Raw genomic sequence first — 19,446 nt, 5'->3', positions numbered from 1 at the left:
ACATAATTCCTGAGGCATACATATCTTGGAGAAGTGTCAAACGACATCACAAATATGTCTTCATAAACATGTCATCTAGTTCATGAAATTTACATTGCTACATTTGAAGATTTTGAAAATAAATGTTAATATTACAGTCTATAAAATAGGTCTTTTCTAGAGTATATTTTGATGAAATTACTGACTGTACTACTAGAAGATATAATAGCTAGGTCAGAAAAAATTCATAATTCTTAGTATAATATTTCTGTAGAGAGGAAGAATATCTTTATTTCTTCTTTTATCACAAATATTGCAAACTTTTTTTTACTTCTGTTTAGCAAAATACCTCACACTTCCCAGAGAGGAGAATTTCATTCAAGATACTCTGTAAGTTTAAATAGTATTGCACTTCTCATTGATATATTAGAATAAGTTACGAGAGACAGTGCAAAAATCCTAAAAAAATAAGTATCAGATTGAAACTATTTTGAAATACATATATGACTTTTTATTTTTTAATCTTGCAGGTCTCTGTATTTATTCTGTCAAAGGGAAGTTTTCTTGCATCAGGGAAATTAAGATAAATTCTGTTCCACAGATAGTTGCCAGAATGTGCCTGAGCTCCGTAAGTAATGCTAAGTCAGTGGGAGGAGAAGAGTAAAGGACAATATCTCCGGAATTTTTCTCTCTCACATGAAACTCTAGCTCTGAAAAAGCTCCCCAAATGATTTAGTTCCTATTTCCATAAACACAATCTTTAGAGGCTCAGCCACTTTTTCAGCAAATCCAAAAATAAACCCAGTCTCTTCAACTAGTCACTCCTCACTTAATATTTTGAAATATGATACAGTATAATGTTTTCCAAAGTTTGAATACAGACCAAAATTTTAAAGTAATTGCTACCATTCCATTCAGCTAAGGAAAGAAAAGTGCATAATAATAGAGCATATATATCTATAAAAAGAAAAAGCAAAATGTATAAAAAAGTATAGGCTGTAATGTCTTGGAATTGTAGTCATTGGATTTCAAACAATTTTTGGGGAATTTTAAAGAAAATCATACTTTTGCTATTGAGGTTTATTCAGTCACTCGGAAAGATACACATCGTGTTTGGAAACAAAGATTTAGTCCTCATATATATATATATATACACATATATATAAAATATATATGTATATATATAAGACAAATTTGAATTATTTCAGAGTCTCACTCTAAAGTTTACTCACAGTAGTATTTCCCATTTGGGCAGCAAGATTCAACAAGCAGATTATTTTCTGATAAGTTGATTTCCTTCTCAGAACTTGGTTTCATACTAAGATTCATTTATCAATATGTAGAATACTAACGTATGATTCGGTTGCTAAAAAAGTAAAGGCATTAAACTTATTAAATTTAGTTGAACCCAAGTTAACACACTTTTTTCTTTTTCCTCTCTGTCACACACCCAGCAGATGTCATTTTTCAGAGCTGTGATCCTGTTACATCCAACGACATTTTAAATAAGTGCTATTTAATGCTTCAAAAAAATAGGAAGGGTAAGCATGGAATCTTTTTGAGATAGATGACAGAAGAGTGTGCGTTTTCATAAAGCATCGTAAGGAAACAGGTGACTGAATCACTTCTCCCTCTCTCTTCTCTCGCACACAGGACCCCTCATTTCCTGTGTCCTGTTCACACATTCTTCCTGAGGTTCTTTTCCTTCTCCTGACAGCAAGTGAGAACACAAACATCCTTATGATCAATCTAGAAGTGGCCAGCTCTCCTCCTAGGCTGCAGGTGGGGGAAGGGAGCTGAAGAGTGTGAGAGGCAGTCAGGGCTGTGGGGGAGCGATGACAATAAATTACTGAGGTGACTGAGATCCCAGGTCATAGTCTATTCTCTGCAGTATTCAGACTTCATCAAGGAAAAGCTGAGCTAGACCAAGTCACAAAATGCCCCAAACTAAGAAAACTAAGAAAATCATTAGACATACTGAGCTTAATACACATTTATTTAGCACTGATTTCTTGGTGAAGGCGACGTATGATCCACCAGCATTAGTCCACACAGCACCCAAGAAAATTAGAAAAAGGCACCCCCTTTGGGCAGACACACCTAGGTAGAACACATGGTTTGCAAGTGGGGCTGGGCTGGTCCCAACATCCTCTGGTGGCCTCAAGCAGACAGCTTTATGCAGAGTATAATCTGAACAACTGGACATGGGGATCCTATTTACATAGATCTTTCTCTTTAGTGCTTTACAAATCATAAGACAAGAACAATATAACTAGAACATGTATTTACAATCATTGCAGAGTAGTATTGTGTCAGACTGAGAATGTAAGATTTTCATGAGCAAATACCAACTTCACTCAGTACAAACTCAGGTGAGCATAAACTGATACTTGATACCGATTCACTGTAATAAAGTAGTCAAAGAGCAACGAATAAAAGTCACTCTCCTTGTTTATAATAACAGGAGAGTGAATACTTACCACCATCTTCAACTGTAAAATGGAATATGTCACTTGTGGCATTAGCCCCTTCTCTCAAGACGTAGCATATTTTCATATCATCAATGTCAGCTAGAAAAGAACCAAATAAGAAGATGATTAATTACTAGGGCAAAACTGGTGACTCATCATTTATGGTAAATCCTATTGGCTATTACTTTTCTGAGCCATGTTTAGATCTCCTTCTTCTCCTAAGGGAAAGACTGCTATCCTATTTCTCATATCTCTAAGCCCCTTGATTTCAGCTGTCCCTTGGAAATCTGATCCCTTACAGATAGAATGCAAGAGCTAGGTTATAATAATAGCAAGGTGTTGCCCTTCCCAATGGTATTCGCATGTTCATGCACCAAAGGAGTGACTGTCTAAATATGGAATGTCAGACTCCATGACAGGTGGAAAGGGAGATATTTTGAGGCATGGCAGAGTTCCTGGCACTACTGAAATCACACCCTTTGCCTCCCTGTAGGACTGGCCCTAAGAGGAAAGACGTTCCTCGGCTCTACCTCAGGCTAACTTTTCTTACCTCTCATGGTATAGCAGGCTGCTTTTAACCTCTCCAAATTTTTAAAAGGAAAAATGAAGAAAATATTTTTTTAAAAAAATCCCACGGATTGAAATTACTATCATGACCCAATGCCAAAGAAAACTTAGAAAACATCGAGTGAAAGCTGAAACCTTTATTCAGAGTGAAAAGTTATTCTGCCTCGGAAACGCTTTTTCTAATGCTTTCTATTCTAGCTATCAAATTCAGTTTGTTTTCAGTGTTGACTGAAATACAACTTAAAAATGTATTCATCCATTTTATCAGTTTTTCTCCTTAATGATGCCACACAGACAACATAATAAAACAAACATCATTTTGTTCAGTGATACTCACAGTAGACCTCTATTGGATCTGGGCCAATCATCAAGTCGTTATTTCCAAGGTTACATAAAACCAAGATCATAGCTAAAAACTGCTACAACAATAGTATGTGATATTTATTTGTCTCGTGTGTGTTCTATGGTTTATTCATCTCCTAAGATCTCTCATAAGTTCATGCTATGGAGTTTAAAGGCATTACATATAAGAAAATGATTTTATGGAGGGCTTCCGGGAAGATGGCGTTAGAGTAAGACGCGGAGATCACCTTCCTCCCCACAGATACACCAGAAATACATATACACGTGCAACAGCTCCTACAGAACACCTACTGAACGCTGGCAGAAGACCTCAGACCTCCCAAAAGGCAAACTCCCCATGTACCTGGGTAGGGCAAAAGAAAAAACAGAGACAAAAGGATAGGGACGGGACCTGCACCAGTGGGAGGGAGCCGTGAAGGAGGAAAAGTGTCCACACACTAGGAAGCCCCTTCGCGGGCAGAGACTGCGGGTGGCGGAGGGGGGAAGCTTCGGAGCCGCGGAGGAGAGCACAGCAACGGGTGCGGAGGGCAAAGTGGCGAGATTCCCGCACAGAGGATCAGGGCCGACCGGCACTCACCAGCCCGAGAGGCTTGTCTGCTCCCCCGCCGGGGCGGGCGGGCCTGGGAGTTGAGGCTCGGGCTTCGGTCGGAGCGCAGGGAGAGGACTGGGGTTGGCGGCGTGAGCACAGCCTGAAGGGGGCTAGTGCGCCACGGCTAGCCGGGAGGGAGTCCGGGGAAAAGTCTAGACCTGCCGAAAAGGCAAGAGACTTCTTCTTCCCTCTTTGTTTCCTGGTGCGCGAGGAGAGGGGATTAAGAGCGCTGCTTAAAGGAGCTCCAGAGACGGGCACAGGCCGCGGCTAAAAGCGCGGACCCCAGAGACGGGCAGGAGACGCTAAGGCTGCTGCTGCCGCCACCAAGAAGCCTGTGTGCGAGCACAGGTCACTATCCACACCCCCCTTCCGGGGAGCCTGTGCAGCCCGCCACTGCCAGGGTCCCGGGATCCAGGGTCAACTCCTCCGGTAAAACGCACGGTGCGCCTCAGGCTGCTGCAACGTCATGCCGGCGTCTGCCGCCGCAGGCCCGCCCCGCACTACGTGCCCCTCCCTCCCCTCCAGCCTGAGTGAGCCAGAGACCCGAATCAGCTGCTCCTTTAACCCCGTCCTGTCTGAGCGAAGAACAGACGCCCTCCGGCAACCTACACGCAGAGGCGGGGCCAGATCCAAAGCTGAGCCCCTGGGAGCTGTGAGAACAAAGAAGAGAAAGGGAAATCTCTCCCAGCAGCCTCAGAAGCAGCGGATTAAAGCTCCACAATCACCTTGACGTACCTCCATCTGTGGAATACATGAATAGCCAACGAATCATCCCAAATTAAGGAGGTGGACTTTGAGAGCAAGATTTATGATTTTTCCCCTTTTCCTCTTTTTGTGAGTGTGTATGTGTATGCTTCTGTGTGAGATTTTGTCTGTATAGCTTTGCTTCCACCATTTGTCCTAGGGTTCTATCCGTCCGTTTTTTGTTTTTTTAATTCTTTTTCTCTTAATAATTATTTTTTATTTTAATAACTTTATTATATTTTATCTTTATTTTATTTTACTTTATCTCCTTTCTTTTTTTCCTTCCGTCCCTCCTTCCTTCCTTCCTCCCTCCCTCCTTTCTTTCTTTCTTTCTTTCTACTTCTACTAATTCTTTCTTTCTACTTTTTCTCCCTTTTATTCTGAGCTGTGTGGATGAAAGGCTCTTGGTGCTGCAGCCAGGAGTCAGGGCTGTGCCTCTGAGGTGGGAGAGCCAACTTCAGGACACTGGTCCACAAGAGACCTCCCAGCTCCACATAATATCAAACGGCGAAAATCTCCTAGAGATCTCCATCTCAACACCAGCACCCAGCTTCACTCAAAGACCAGCAAGCTACAGTGCTGGACATCCTATGCCAAAAAACTAGCAAGACAGGAACACAACCCCACCCATTAGCAGAGAGGCTGCCTAAAATCATAATAAATCCACAGACACCCCAAAACACACCACCAGACGTGGACCTGCCCACCAGAAAGACAAGATCCAGCCTCATCCACCAGAACACAGGCACTAGTCCCCTCCACCAGGAAGCCTACACAACCCACTGAACCAACCTTAGCCACTGGGGACAGACACCAAAAACAACGGGAACTACAAACCTGCAGCCTGCAAAAAGGAGACCCCAAACACAGTAAGATAAGCAAAATGAGAAGACAGAAAAACACACAGCAGATGAAGGAGCAAGATAAAAACCCACCAGACCTAACAAATGAAGAGGAAATAGGCAGTCTACCTGAAAAAGAATTCAGAATAATGATAGTAAAGACGATCCAAAATCTTGGAAATGGAATAGACAAAATGCAAGAAACATTTAACAAGGACCTAGAAGAACTAAAGATGAAACAAACAATGATGAACAACACAATAAATGAAATTAAAAATACTCTGGATGGGATCAATAACAGAATAACTGAGGCAGAAGAATGGATAAGTGACCTGGAAGATAAAATAGTGGAAATAACTACTGCAGAGCAGAATAAAGAAAAAATAAGGAAAATAACTGAGGACAGTCTCAGAGACCTCTGGGACAACATTCGAATTATAGGGGTCCAGAACAAGAAGAGAAAAAGAAAGGGACTGAGAAAATATTTGAAGAGATTATAGTTGAAAACTTCCCTAATATGGGAAAGGAAATAGTTAATCAAGTCCAGGAAGCACAGACAGTCCCATAGAGGATAAATCCAAGGAGAAATATGCCAAGACACATATTAATCAAACTATCAAAAATAATTACAAAGAAAACATATTAAAAGCAGCAAGGGAAAAACAACAAGCAACACACAAGGGAATCCCCATAAGGTTAACAGCTGATTTTTCAATAAACAACCTAACCTTGCACCTAAAGCAATTAGAGAAAGAAGAACAAAAAAACCCCAAAGTTAGCAGAAGGAAAGAAATCATAAAAATCAGATCAGAAATAAATGAAAAAGAAATGAAGGAAACGATAGCAAAGATCAATAAAGCTAAAAGCTGGTTCTTTGAGAAGATAAACAAAATAGATAAACCATTAGCCAGACTCATCAAGGAAAAAAGGGAGAAGACTCAAATCAATAGAATTAGAAATGAAAAAGGAGAAGTAACAACTGACACTGCAGAAATACAAAAGATCATGAGAGATTACTACAAGCACCTCTATGCCAATAAAATGGACAACGTGGAAGAAATGGACAAATTCTTAGAAATGCACAACCTGCCAAGACTGAATCAGGAAGAAATAGAAAATATGAACAGACCAATCACAAGCACTGAAATTGAAACTGTGATTAAAAATCTTCCAACAAACAAAAGCCCAGGACCAGATGGCTTCACAGGCGAATTCTATCAAACATTTAGAGAAGAGCTAACACCTATCCTTCTCAAACTCTTCCAAAATATAGCAGAGGGAGGAACACTCCCAAACTCATTCTACGAGGCCACCATCACCCTGATACCAAAACCAGACAAGGATGTCACAAAGAAAGAAAACTACAAGCCAATATCACTGATGAACATACATGCACAAATCCTCAACAAAATACTAGCAAACAGAATACAACAGCACATTAAACGGATCATACACCATGATCAAGTGGGGTTTATTCCAGGAATGCAAGGATTCTTCAATATACGCAAATCAATCAACATGATACACCATATTAAGAAATTGAAGGAGATAAACCATATGATCATCTCAATAGATCCAGAGAAAGCTTTTGACAAAATTCAACACCGATTTATGATTAAAAAAAAAAAAACCCTGCAGAAAGCAGGCATAGAGGGAACTTTCCTCAACATAATAAAGGCCATATATGACAAACCCACAGCCAACATTGTCCTCAATGGTGAAAAACTAAAAGCATTTCCACTAAGATCAGGAAAAAGACAAGGTTGCCCACTCTCACCACTCTTATTCAACATAGTTTTGGAAGTTCTAGCCACAGCAATCAGAGAAGAAAAGGAAAGAAAAGGAATCCAAATCGGAAAAGAAAAAGTAAAGCTGTCACTGTTTGCAGATGACATGATACTATACATAGAGAATCCTAAAGATGCTACCAGAAAACTACTAGAGCTAATCAATGAATTTGGTAAAGTAGCAGGATACAAAATTAATGCACAGAAATCTCTGGCATTCCTCTACACTAATGATGAAAAATCTGAAAGTGAAATCAAGAAAACACTCCCATTTACCATTGCAACAAAAAGAATAAAATATCTAGGAATAAACCTACCTAAGGAGACAAAAGACCTGTATGCAGAAAAATATAAGACACTGATGAAAGAAATTAAAGATGATACAAATAGATGGAGAGATATACCATGTTCCTGGATTGGAAGAATCAACATTGTGAAAATGACTCTACTACCCAAAGCAATCTACACATTCAATGCAATCCCTATCAAACTACCGCTGGCAGTTTTCACAGAACTAGAACAAAAACTTTCACAATTTGTATGGAAACACAAAGGAATCCGAATAGCCAGAGCAATCTTGAGAACGAAAAATGGAGCGGAGGAATCAGGCTCCCTGACTTCAGACTATACCACAAAGCTACAGTAATCAAGACAGTATGGTACTGGCACAAAAACAGAAATATAGACCAATGGAACAGGATAGAAAGCCCAGAGATAAACCCATGCACATATGGTCACCTTATCTTTGATAAAGGAGGCAGGAATGTACAGTGGAGAAAGGACAGCCTCTTCAATAAGTGGTGCTGGGAAAACTGGACAGGTACATGTAAAAGTATGAGATTAGATCACTCCCTAACACCATACACAAAAATAAGCTCAAAATGGATTAAAGACCTAAATGTAAGGCCAGACACTATCAAACTCTTAGGGGAAAACATAGGCAGAACACTCTATGACATAAATCATAGCAAGATCCTTTTTGACCCGCCTCCTAGAGAAATGGAAATAAAAACAAAAATAAACAAATGGGACCTAATGAAACTTCAAAGCTTTTGCACAGCAAAGGAAACCATAAACAGGACCAAAAGACAACCCTCAGAATGAGAGAAAATATTTGCAAATGAAGCAACTGACAAAGGATTAATCTCCAAAATTTATAAGCAGCTCATGCAGCTCAATAACAAAAAACCAAACAACCCAATCCAAAAATGGGCATAAGACCTAAATAGACATTTCTCCAAAGAAGATATACAGACTGCCAACAAACACATGAAAGAATGCTCAACATCATTAATCATTAGAGAAATGCAAATCAAAACTACAATGAGATATCATCTCACACCAGTCAGAATGGACATCATCAAAAAATCTAGAAACAATAAATGCTGGAGAGGGTGTGGAAAAAAGGGAACCCTCTTGCAGTGCTGGTGGGAATGTAAATTGATACAGCCACTGCAAATAGAATTACCATATGACCCAGCAATCCCACTACTGGGCATATACCTTGAGAAAACCATAATTCAAAAAAGTCATGTACCAAAATGTTCATTGCAGCTCTATTTACAATAACCCGAAGATGGAAACAATTTAAGTGTCCATCATCGGATGAATGGATAAAGATGTGGCACATATATACAATGGAATATTACTCAGCCATAAAAAGAAACGAAATTGAGCTATTTGTAATGAGGTGGCTAGACTTAGAGTCTGTCATACAGAGTGAAGTAAGTCAGAAAGAGAAAGACAAATACCGTATGCTAACACATATATATATGGAATTTAAGAAAAAAAAATGTCATGAAGAACCTAGGGGTAAGACGGGAATAAAGACACAGACCTACTAGAGAATGGACTTGAGGATATGCGGAGGGGGAAGGGTAAGCTGTGACAAAGCAAGAGAGAGGCATGGACATATATACACTACCAAACGTAAGGTAGATAGCTAGTGGGAAGCAGCCGCATAGCACAGGGAGATCAGCTCGGTGCTTTGTGACTACCTGGAGGGGTGGGATAGGGAGGGTGGGAGGGAGGAGACGCAAGAGGGAAGAGATATGGGAACATATGTATATGTATTACTGATTCACTTTGTTATAAAGCAGAAACTAACACACCATTGTAAAGCAATCATACTCCAATAAAGATGTAAAAAAAAAAGAAAATAATTTTATGAAAGAATAGTATCAAGTGATGCAAAGTATTAGAATCAACAAATAACTCCATGAATTTCTATAGCTCCGCTTTACAGATGTGAAACATATGATCTACCTTGGCTCACACAGTTTTGGAAGGTGACTTGCTTACAATCAGACATTTGAGGAGGGGAAAATCTGATTTAATAGTTAATAGTACCTTCTTGTTAATAGAGATACCTAAAGGTGAAGCAAGTTCAAGATGTGTTGTTCTCCCTTAGCATTTCTTTTCTAACTCTACTGTAATCTCCCCAAATTCTGCCTCTTTCTGCATGGCTGCCTTTTGTAGAAGATTAAAAATTTCTTTTTCCAATCTGTTTTTTGTTTCCACAGTCCTTTGCTCAGGATCTTACATTCAGTAAAGGCTCAAATATTTGTTAATCTAAAATGAAAGAGCCCGGAGTTCTCGTGGTCCACACCTGCATCTCTCCCTTCGAATGGATGATGTCTCTCTGGGGGTAATGAAGCCCCCTGCACTGCTCTTTACCTGTTTTCTCTTACAACTCTTAACTTTTACAACCTTTAAATTATCGGTTTAGGAATGAAGTGAACTCTGCTCTGACTATAGGTCCTTAGCATAAAGACAACATCCTCCGGTCATGTGGGGAAGACCTTTGTCCAATGTTCCCATTTCTTCTTTAACTCTATAAGAAAATCTAAAGGCTCCACTATAGGAAAAACAACAACAACAATACTCAATCCCTGTATCAATGTTTTCTAAGCAGAAACTATAGTACTTGGGAGATAGTTTCATTGAAATAAAATACCTCTTCAAGACTGATGTTTAAGAACTTTTCTGTTTTAAAGTAATGAGAACATGAATTCAATTATAAGACATTCAGGTGTCAAATTTTCTCTCCAAGTTAGGCCTGGGCTATCGATTAGATGAAACAAACTACAACCCTTTTCATAGTTCTGTTAATAATGCATTGTTCGAAAGGGGGCTTTTAAATAATCTCAAGTGAGTAAAGACTTTGATCCTAACACTGTTGTTCTACAGGTACCTCTAAAAATAACAAAACACACTACAAATATACATATAAACACTTGCTTCTTAAGGCACAGAAGTATTAGGAAGATAAAAACCTCAGCCAAAATGTTATTTTCTTTCAGTAAACGTCTAACAATTAACTAGATTTTCTTCTCATCGTTAAACATGCATCACATTTATTTCAGTTTATCTACATAATCATTCCATGTTTTATTTTTTTTTTAATTCTAAATTCATTAACATTCCTGGTAGTCACACCCTGGCTACCTTTGGGAAATTTCTGAAATTGATTTCTAAATTATCTCCCACAAGATATTATTATGTATTTATTGTAGAGAAAAAAATCCAGGTACTTGAGACAAGTGATTTAGATGTGGGGTGGAGAGAGCAGGGAAGGGCACGTTGAGAAAGAGCAAAATTTGAAATAACTATATAATTTCCTTAATTTGTCTAATTCTACCTTGTTTACTTTTCCTAATAGTGAAATTTAATAAGTTTTAGAAATATTTTTTTTTCTCCTAGGGACCATTTAGTCAATTTATTTGGCAATAGCCTTCCCAAGCCATATGTGCTAAGTGGACTTAATTCAGTGCATTGAAAATCCATCAAAATAGAGTTCATCTCATCCCTTCAAGATAAAACAAAAACAAAGAAAAAGACAGTACAGTCCTCACTTTAGTCACTGCTGTTAGTTTCTCTACTGTAAGAGCAGCCTTGGTAGCTCTATAATGGAGGTTTCTCCATTTTTACTCACTTATCTAATCTCCATAAATAACTCCTATGAACCAAACTCCAGCCTCAACTTGTTGTAATGAGTCCTGTGTGATTAAATACCAACAATTTTCCTAGTCAACTTTTGGGTTCTTATTGGAACGTGATGATTTCTTTTAAAATGTAACCTTAAAAATTTATCTTCACTTTTTATAATAAACTCATAGCTACTCTATATTTACAAATGACTATAAAAAGTAATCATGGTGACGTCAAGTCAGTGACAGATAGAGCAACAGCCTGTAATGAAATAGCAGAATTTTATGGCTCAATATTTAGGAAATAATATTCCAATATTTTGAGCTGTTGGACTTGGTCCATAGAATTTAAATTAAATCATTTGCTGATTTTCCTTCTTTTAAAAAAAAAATCTCTAAAATCAGGTTATATTTTCTCATCAGAGGAGTCGTTTGAAGTAACATTTTCAATCCTGTAAAGAATATCCTTTCCATATTCCTTTCATCCGCTTTACTTTCCATGAAAATAAACCAGTCTAAGATTGCATGCATTTCTACCCTCAGAAAGCCTTCACACACAAGTTTCCTGCTGGTCTGGCATGACACTGGCACTCTGAAGTTTTCCTGTCCCTGCAAGCCCTAGGATATAGTCAGGCTTTCAGCCAAGAATCAGGAGGTTGGAGTGTAGGGCTATTTGCCAGCATCTAAAACAGAGAAGCAGTTTACTTTAACACTACACTTTGCAACATCCATGTTTATTAAAGCATTTGTTATCTAAGAGCACAACACTGCTGCAGGAAAAGAACACTCCCCCTGGGAAGCCCTGGGGTTTAACTCCATCTGGTTTCCATTCTGACAAGGGTGAGATTTTCATGAAAGCAACCCAAAGCTCTTTGTAATGAAAGTCGCACGTTCTAGAAAACAGAGCTCTAACTCCCAAGCCAGCAGATTGAATGGGCTTCTCCCTTTAGTCACTGAGTAACTCTGTGCAGGTCACCTGCCCTTCCTGTCTCAGATTCTGTCCACACACAAAGAAAACTGAGGTTACAGAAATGCTTTAGTCTCAAGGATGCAGATGCTTCAGGCAACGGTGTCGGTTATTGTGTTTGAAACAGGGCAGAGAGGAGGTTTGAAATGAGAAAATAATTTCTTCCTTCTACTACTAATCTTGTTAACATATCTGCAGGTTCTTAACAATGAAGTGGTTGTATATTTTGGTGGTGGACTTATTGTCTTCTTATACATCATTAAGTATACTTTCTTTTCTTGTGTGGATTGTTGTAGCATGCCTTGTACATATAATTATTCTAAATCTAGATAGGTGTTTACCTCTTACATCTTTGGACTGGTGTTAGCCTAAGTCATAAAGTCTTATAAAAATTATAAAATCTACGAAGTAAATATAAATACATCTTTTTATTTTCGTTACAAAGTTTCTAACAACTATACCAGACTTAGAACAAATCCTCTAAAAGAGCAATCAAAATAATATAAATTTGAAGGTTCTATTTGAATGGCGGGTGATGATAATAATAATAATAATGTGGATATATAGAATTTAGAGAGCACATCTTTCTCTAAGATGCTAACATGCTTCATGAACTGTGTGCAGCATATAAAACAGGCTGCTCAGAGGACGGGTGTGGCTAACAGAGCAGAACTGGAAAGCCTGCTTTAAATTTAATTCACCAAAGTCGAGCTCCTCCTTTGACAATTTAGCTTGTATTTTCAAAATACGATACTCCTTCTAATAAAGGTCACTGCAGTAGGACATATGGCAAGAAGGGAGCTGTTCTCCCAGGAAAGAGAGTCCCTGTATTTTCACCTCCCCTTCATTTCCCTTCTCTTCCCTTCCCTTCCCTTGGACTCTAATTTGATGCTCTATTTACGAAGTTCTCAGTGACAGCCATATCTCAAGAAATAAGACTTGGAGTGCCTTTTTTTTTTTTTTTTTTTTTTGCGTTATGCGGGCCTCTCACTGTTGTGGCCTCTCCCATTGCGGAGCACAGGCTCCGGACGCACAGGCTCAGCGGCCATGGCTCACGGGCCTAGCCGCTCTGCGGCATGTGGGATCTTCCCAGACCAGGGCACGAACCCATGTCCCCTGCATCGGCAGGCAGACTCTCAACCACTGTGCCACCAGGGAAGCCCTGGAGTGCCCTTTGATTCTAAAGAAAGAAAAGTGAACCATACCTTGTGTAAACTGAGTCACACTGTGGTTGCCTTGGCCCAGGTTGAGGAGATATCCATGTCGAGGGGCCTCCGTCACAATAAACCTAAGAGAAAAACGTAAGCTGTCTCTGTCCTCCACTTTCAATACTTTTCTTGTGATCATGAACCCCAAGTGGCCTGTGGCCAGAGGGCGAAGTGTAGAAGCCCCTTTGTTCACTGCAATTTGGGGGACACTATTGTCAACAGCTAAGATCTGGATCTTCATCACTTGGGGTCTTCTTGTTTCAAATACTGTATCAGGGAAAACATAGAACTCTGTGTGGGAACCATCAGTCACCATGAAGGAGAAGCTGTCTTCCCTTGACTCGCTGCCATCATGTCTGTAGCTGATTAAGTTTTCATTCAAGTCTTGCTTGGTAAAAACCATGGCGGGTCTGGTATTGTTGAATAGGAGTTGACCATGAACAGGCACCTGGGTGATGGTGAATTTCAAGAGTTTGTCTGGAGTATCTCTATCTTCCACAGTGAGTTCAAAGGGCGTAATCAGCTTGTTTTCTCCTTCGCTGACAACCAGGTTATGGATGGTGACCACTGGCTTTTTGTTGTCCACATCACTGATGGAGATACGGAATGTCCGGAAGACGGGGTTACGTCCATCAGTGACTTGAAACTCAAAGCTGTCCATCTTCACCTCATCATCAGCTGTGTGGATGTAGTAGATTTTGTTGCCAGCCAGTTGGAGCTGAGTGAAAGATGTGATGGCTACTCCAGGGTGGTCTGTGCATTCTAAGTGACCTCTCATGGGAGCCCTGGTGATGGTAAAAACTAAGTTTTCATCAGGACTGTTCAAGTCACTAGTGCTTAGTAGGTCTGTTGTGAGGGTGACCTTACCACCTTCTTTCAAAGACACTCCCTTACTTATCACATCAGGGAAGACAATGTCAAGGCTCCCAACAGACACATAAAAGTAACGATCTATAAGGGCATTTATTCCATCAGTCACATCAAATTTAATTAGATCCCGAATGCCCTCTTGCCCAAAATGGACGTACTGAATTAAGTTCCTGTCCACTTCATCCTGGGTAAAATTCATGCCCAGTGTGATATTTTCAAAGACACCTATAGGTTTTTGTCTCTGTAATAAGCCATGTCCTGGCCCATAACGAATAATATAAACCAAGGATTCGTCTTCAGAATCTAAATCAGTTGCCATTAATATTTTGTTGTTGATAATTTTGGTTTCCCCAATTTCTATTTCCAATCCATTATTGACGGCCATTCTGGGGGTCTCATCATCAACGGGGATAATCATAATGATGACCATCTTTTCCACAGAGTGCTTACCATCTGTTAGTTTAATCATGAAACTGTCTTCCTGAGTCTCTGAGTCATCGTGCTCATAAATAATGCTGGAACTCTCTATGATCTGGTCCAAGGTGAAGCTTTCAACCAAAACCGTGCCATTTATCAGCTGGTTCATGATGTGACCGTGGGTAGGAAACTTGGTAACAGTGAAAGTTAAATCATCTGGGGGAACATCCGCATCAGCAGCATTGAGGATGGGCGTATCGACCACCAGACTCATGCCTTCCATCACCATAAATTCTCTCACAAATATTTCTGGCTGTTCATCATTGGTGGGAATGATTATGATGGGGAAAAAATGTCTCTCTGAAAAGTTAATGCCATCAGAACAACGAAATATGAATCTGTCTTCCACCGGTTCTACTCCTTTATGGACACTCTGGACGTAGTTTATATGACCCTGCCTGAGATCTTTCAGAGTGAAAGCACTTACGGCAATTCCTGCTCTTGATTTTTCAGAGCCTGGGGCTGGAGAGATGTTCTCCACGTAACCTGAGGTAGGCTGAATAACTATGGTGCACAAGATGTCATCAGTGAGGGAATCAGTATCTTCAGCATTTATGTGCATTGAGGTTATAACACTTTTATCACCTTCCATCACTATGAACCGTTCACCTACAGAAATTTCTGGGGCCTGGCTGTCAACAGGGAGGATGGTCACCCACACGGTAACTCCTTGGATAGTATTACCACCTATTCTCCATTCTTGAGACATATCTGACAGACTCAGGTTGAAAGAGTCCTCCTTGGGCAATAGACCTATCTCCCCGCTAGTGTGGGCGTAAACGACTGAGCCCTCCAAGATGTCCCTTTGGGTAAACTGCTCTGCTGGAACTCCATTGACCAGGATTTCTCCACATAAGGGTGGATCTTCCAAGAGGAAAGTCAACATCAAATCATCAGTGTCTTCATCGGTCCCCTTGATAACACTGGCAGTGATTTCAGTAGCCCCATTTTCTAGAACATCTAGATAGGACCCCAGCATGCCTGCAGGAAGGCTCAGCATGGGCACCTCATCATCCACTGGCCGGATGTTCACTCTGAGAGTGATGGGCACCACATGGTGTCTGTCGCTGACCTCCAAGGAGCAACTATCAGTCAGAGATTCATCCCCATTATGGGCATAGGAAATCCGACCCTGTTTTATGTCCTCTAAGTGGAAAATCCCATCTACACTCAGTATCTGTCCAGACATCCTCATGTGGCCATGTTTGGGTGCCTGTGTGAGAGTGAAAGTGATGTGGGCCACATCAGTGTCTATATCATTCACACTCAACTCAGTCTCACTCAGGATGTGGTGGCCCTTTTCCTGAATAGTGAAGCCAGTGTTGAGGATCTCAGGTGGCTGGTTGTCCACTGGCTGCAAGTAAAGGGTAAAAGTGCCTGGAGCCACATTCCCGGCTCGGTCCTCCACCTGGAATTGGAACTGGGCCACTCGGGCAGCCACTCCCAGTTCTTGATCTGGAGGTCTGTAAGCAATTTTATGGTGGTTGACCTGGGCTTGTGTAAAATGGGCCACCACGGCTGAAGGGTTGTCCGTCAGGACCAAGGTTCCCAGTGGGGCTGGTGAGTGGTTTGTATCTGTGTCCATTGGGGGCTGTGTCACCGTGTAGCGTAGTTCTCGGTCGTCTGTGTCCAGGTCAGTGTAGTGCAGCCACTTCTTCCTCAGCGGCGTGAGCTGGGATTCCTGTACCACCATCCGAAGGGGGCAGCCGCCGCCCAGCTCTGGAGGGAGGCGATCCACGGGATGAACGCGTATCACAAACCTCTGTGGCCCAGACCTGTTAGGGGGGTCATGGTTATCCTGGACTCGAAATGTGAACTGGTCCATGACTGGCCCAGGACTGTGAGGCCCAGTGTGTCTGTAGAAGAGCCTCCCCTCCGTTATGTCTCGCTGCTGCCACTCTGTCACCGTCTTCTCATAGAACACTCCCTGTTTTCTCCAAGGGCCCCCGATCAGCATCTCTTCCTCCTGAGGAGGATGGGTTTGACGGAGAAGCAGATGCCCTGTAGTTGAGGAGGGCGACTCTAGCACAAAAAGCAGCAGACAGTCATCTGAGTCCATGTCAGCTGCGCTTAGAGCTTGGGGCAGGATGGGCACGGTTTCACCCTCTGCCAGTGTCAGCCCCGTGTTGGCATTGAGGACTGGCGGCTGGTCATCCACAGGCACTAAGGTGACAGGGAACAGGAACTGCACCTGGTGTCTGCGCCCTCCGTCCACCATTCGAAGCACGAGGTTGTCACTTAGGGAGCCATCTTTGTCATCGTGGTGGTAGACCACTTGGCCGGCTGCCAGCTCAGCTACCGTAAATGTCTTAGGGGCAGGGTTGCCACTCGAGGCACCCAGAAGGGCAAGGCGACCATGCCGGAGGCCAGCCACCACCTCCAGCTGTACTGCCTCTAGGTCATCCTCATCACTGATGACCAGGTTCTGTGGTCCACTGCCTGCAGGGCCGGTGAGGGGCCGAGACTGGCCCTCATAGAGAATGAGCCCAGTGTTCCGTGTGACCACTGGAGCCAGTGTGTTCATGGGCTTCACCACCACCATGAAGGCAAAAGGCTCTGAAGCTGCTCCTTCTGGGTCCACTACCTCCAGCTCCAGTTCAAAGAGACGCTCCTGGTCGGAGTCCTCAGAGGGGGGCTGATAGGCAATCTTCAGGAGGTGCAAATCCCTCTGAGTGAAGGAGGAGAGGGGCAGGCTGCGATCATCAGTGCTCACCAGGTAGCCCTGGCCAGGCTGGAAAGGAGAGGTGAGATTGAAGATCAACAAGTCCGGGGTAGACTCAGCATCCTCGGCGGCCAACATGTCTGGCGTCAGGGCGGTCAGTACAAACTGGTCCACCTCCATCATCATCATGGCCACAAAGCTGGGCTTGGGTGCAGTGTTCTCAGCCCCTCCTCGGATTCTCACCAATACTTGGAAGTGCTCGCGTTTCAAAGCAGGGCTGCCCACAGGAGACCCTCGTGAGCGCAGCTCCACCACCATGGGCACCCAGTCCCTGTTTGGAGAACGACTGGGGGCCGTGTGGCGGTAGCGCACGCCTAGCTCCTGGAAAGCTTTGCAGTCCATCAGGAGCGGCTCCTGGGTGCCCGCCTCGCTGGCACGTCCCGGGACAGACGGGTAGTGAAGGAGTTCCCCATAGCGAGGCAGCGCGCCCAAGCCCGAAAGGATGCCCACGCGACACTCTTCAGCCTCGGGCTGGTAGGCGAATTCCAAGGTCCGAGCGTCCAGGGCATTGCTGGTGCCCAGCAGCTCCTCCACGACCAGGGGCAAGTTCCGAGTTACAACCTCCAGTTGGGTGAAGACTACCTCCACCTCCAGCACCAAGGGTAGCACTGCCGCCCCTCCCGGCGCGTCGTAGCGGAGCTGCAGCCGGACCCGATCCCGCGACGGGCTGCGCGCGCCCAGGTGCGAGTAGCGCACCTCGCCAGCGCCGAAGTTGCACGGGAAGCGCTTGGGACTCAGACGGCCGGGCCGCTGGGCCAGCGCATCGTTGTCTAGCACGGTCACTACGCAGCGATCCCCCGGCTGCACCTGCAGCACCAGGTCCTGCAACGGATCCAGCCAGACCTCACGGCCGAAGGGCACCCGGAGCCCGCGGTTCGCCGGCACTATGGCCTCTTCGGAGGGGACTCCTGCAACGCCCGCGAGATCCGGGGACAGCAACTCCCGGCCGGGGTCAGGGGGCTGTGCCCGGACGCGGCTTACCAGTGACAGGAGAAGCAAAAACAGCAGCACCAGCCGGGGCGGCGGCGGAGGCAACAGCTGAGAGGTGGTGGGGTTAGCTGCGTGGCGCGCGCGGGCAGTGATCCCGGGGGTCCGGGCTGCGTGCATGGTCCGGATGTTAGGGCTCGGACGGGTCGCCCTGAGAGCGCAGTCAGTCCCAGTCCGGGGCAGGTGGTAAGAGAGCCCTCCGGAAAGTGCCAGGAACTCCGCACGGCGCCCGGGGGTTCCTGCTGTAGCCGAGGCTGGACCAGAAGGATGGGGAAGAGGCTCGGCACGGTCCCCGGAGCTGCCGGGGAGGCTAAACCGTCCCGGCCGGTCCAGCTCCGCGGCTCGCGGCTCAGTCGAGCGGAAAACTGAGTCCCTGCACTCCTCCCTCCCAGGGCCCGGGACCCTGAGCTTTGAGGGAAATCCCTCCCCTCGCACCCCCTTACTCCAGTCCTCCCAGGAGGCCAATCGTCGGTCCCGGGAGGAGGCCCCGAGACGAGGGTTGGGTAGCGACTTCTGCCAATCAGCTCCTAGGGGCGGAGGCCGGGAAACCGCGCGGAGGGGAGGAGATAGAACGCGCGACGCGTGGTCCTGGAAGTGAGGGCGCTAGCTCCGCACTGCACTGCTGGGGTTGCGGCTCTCCAGCCCCAGAGCCGGAACACGCCGCCGAGCTAGATTCAACTTTTCCAGCTGCCTGCGATCCAGCAATACCCCCGTTTTAGCTCCCATCCCCCCAATTCAATGGGATCCCGGGCAGGGAATGCTTATGTCTCACTGTAACTTGCAAACAAACCCGAGAGGAAAGTTAGACGCAACGTGGCTTGAGTGTGAATCAAAACCCAGAGCAGTTTAGGGAGAAACTCTGGGGCCTTTGCGCATAAGAAGGAAAGCTGGAATTAAAAGCCCGTCTAGAGCAGTTTGCGCCTCCCCTCGCCCCCGCCCCTCGC

General features: G+C 43.8%; 1 protein-coding gene across 1 annotated transcript in view; it reads right to left on the bottom strand.

Moving 5' to 3' along the window:
• FREM2 (FRAS1 related extracellular matrix 2) overlaps nt 1-18,750 on the bottom strand; it is a 153,629-nt gene extending 134,879 nt beyond the window's left edge. The window contains exons 1-2 of the mRNA XM_079902635.1: nt 13,444-18,750; nt 2,460-2,549 (exon numbers count right to left, since the gene is read on the bottom strand). Of these exons, the coding sequence (XP_079758761.1) occupies nt 2,460-2,549; nt 13,444-18,622 (5,269 nt within the window). The 5' untranslated portion in view covers nt 18,623-18,750. The remainder of the gene's footprint in view (nt 1-2,459; nt 2,550-13,443) is intronic.
• Between the last annotated feature and the right edge of the window lie 696 nt (nt 18,751-19,446).

The sequence above is a fragment of the Stenella coeruleoalba genome, assembly GCF_951394435.1.
Source record: "Stenella coeruleoalba genome assembly, chromosome: 18".
Lineage (NCBI taxonomy): Eukaryota > Metazoa > Chordata > Mammalia > Artiodactyla > Delphinidae > Stenella > Stenella coeruleoalba.
Note: the sequence above shows the minus strand (reverse complement) of the source record. Positions and strands in the feature narration are given on the sequence as shown.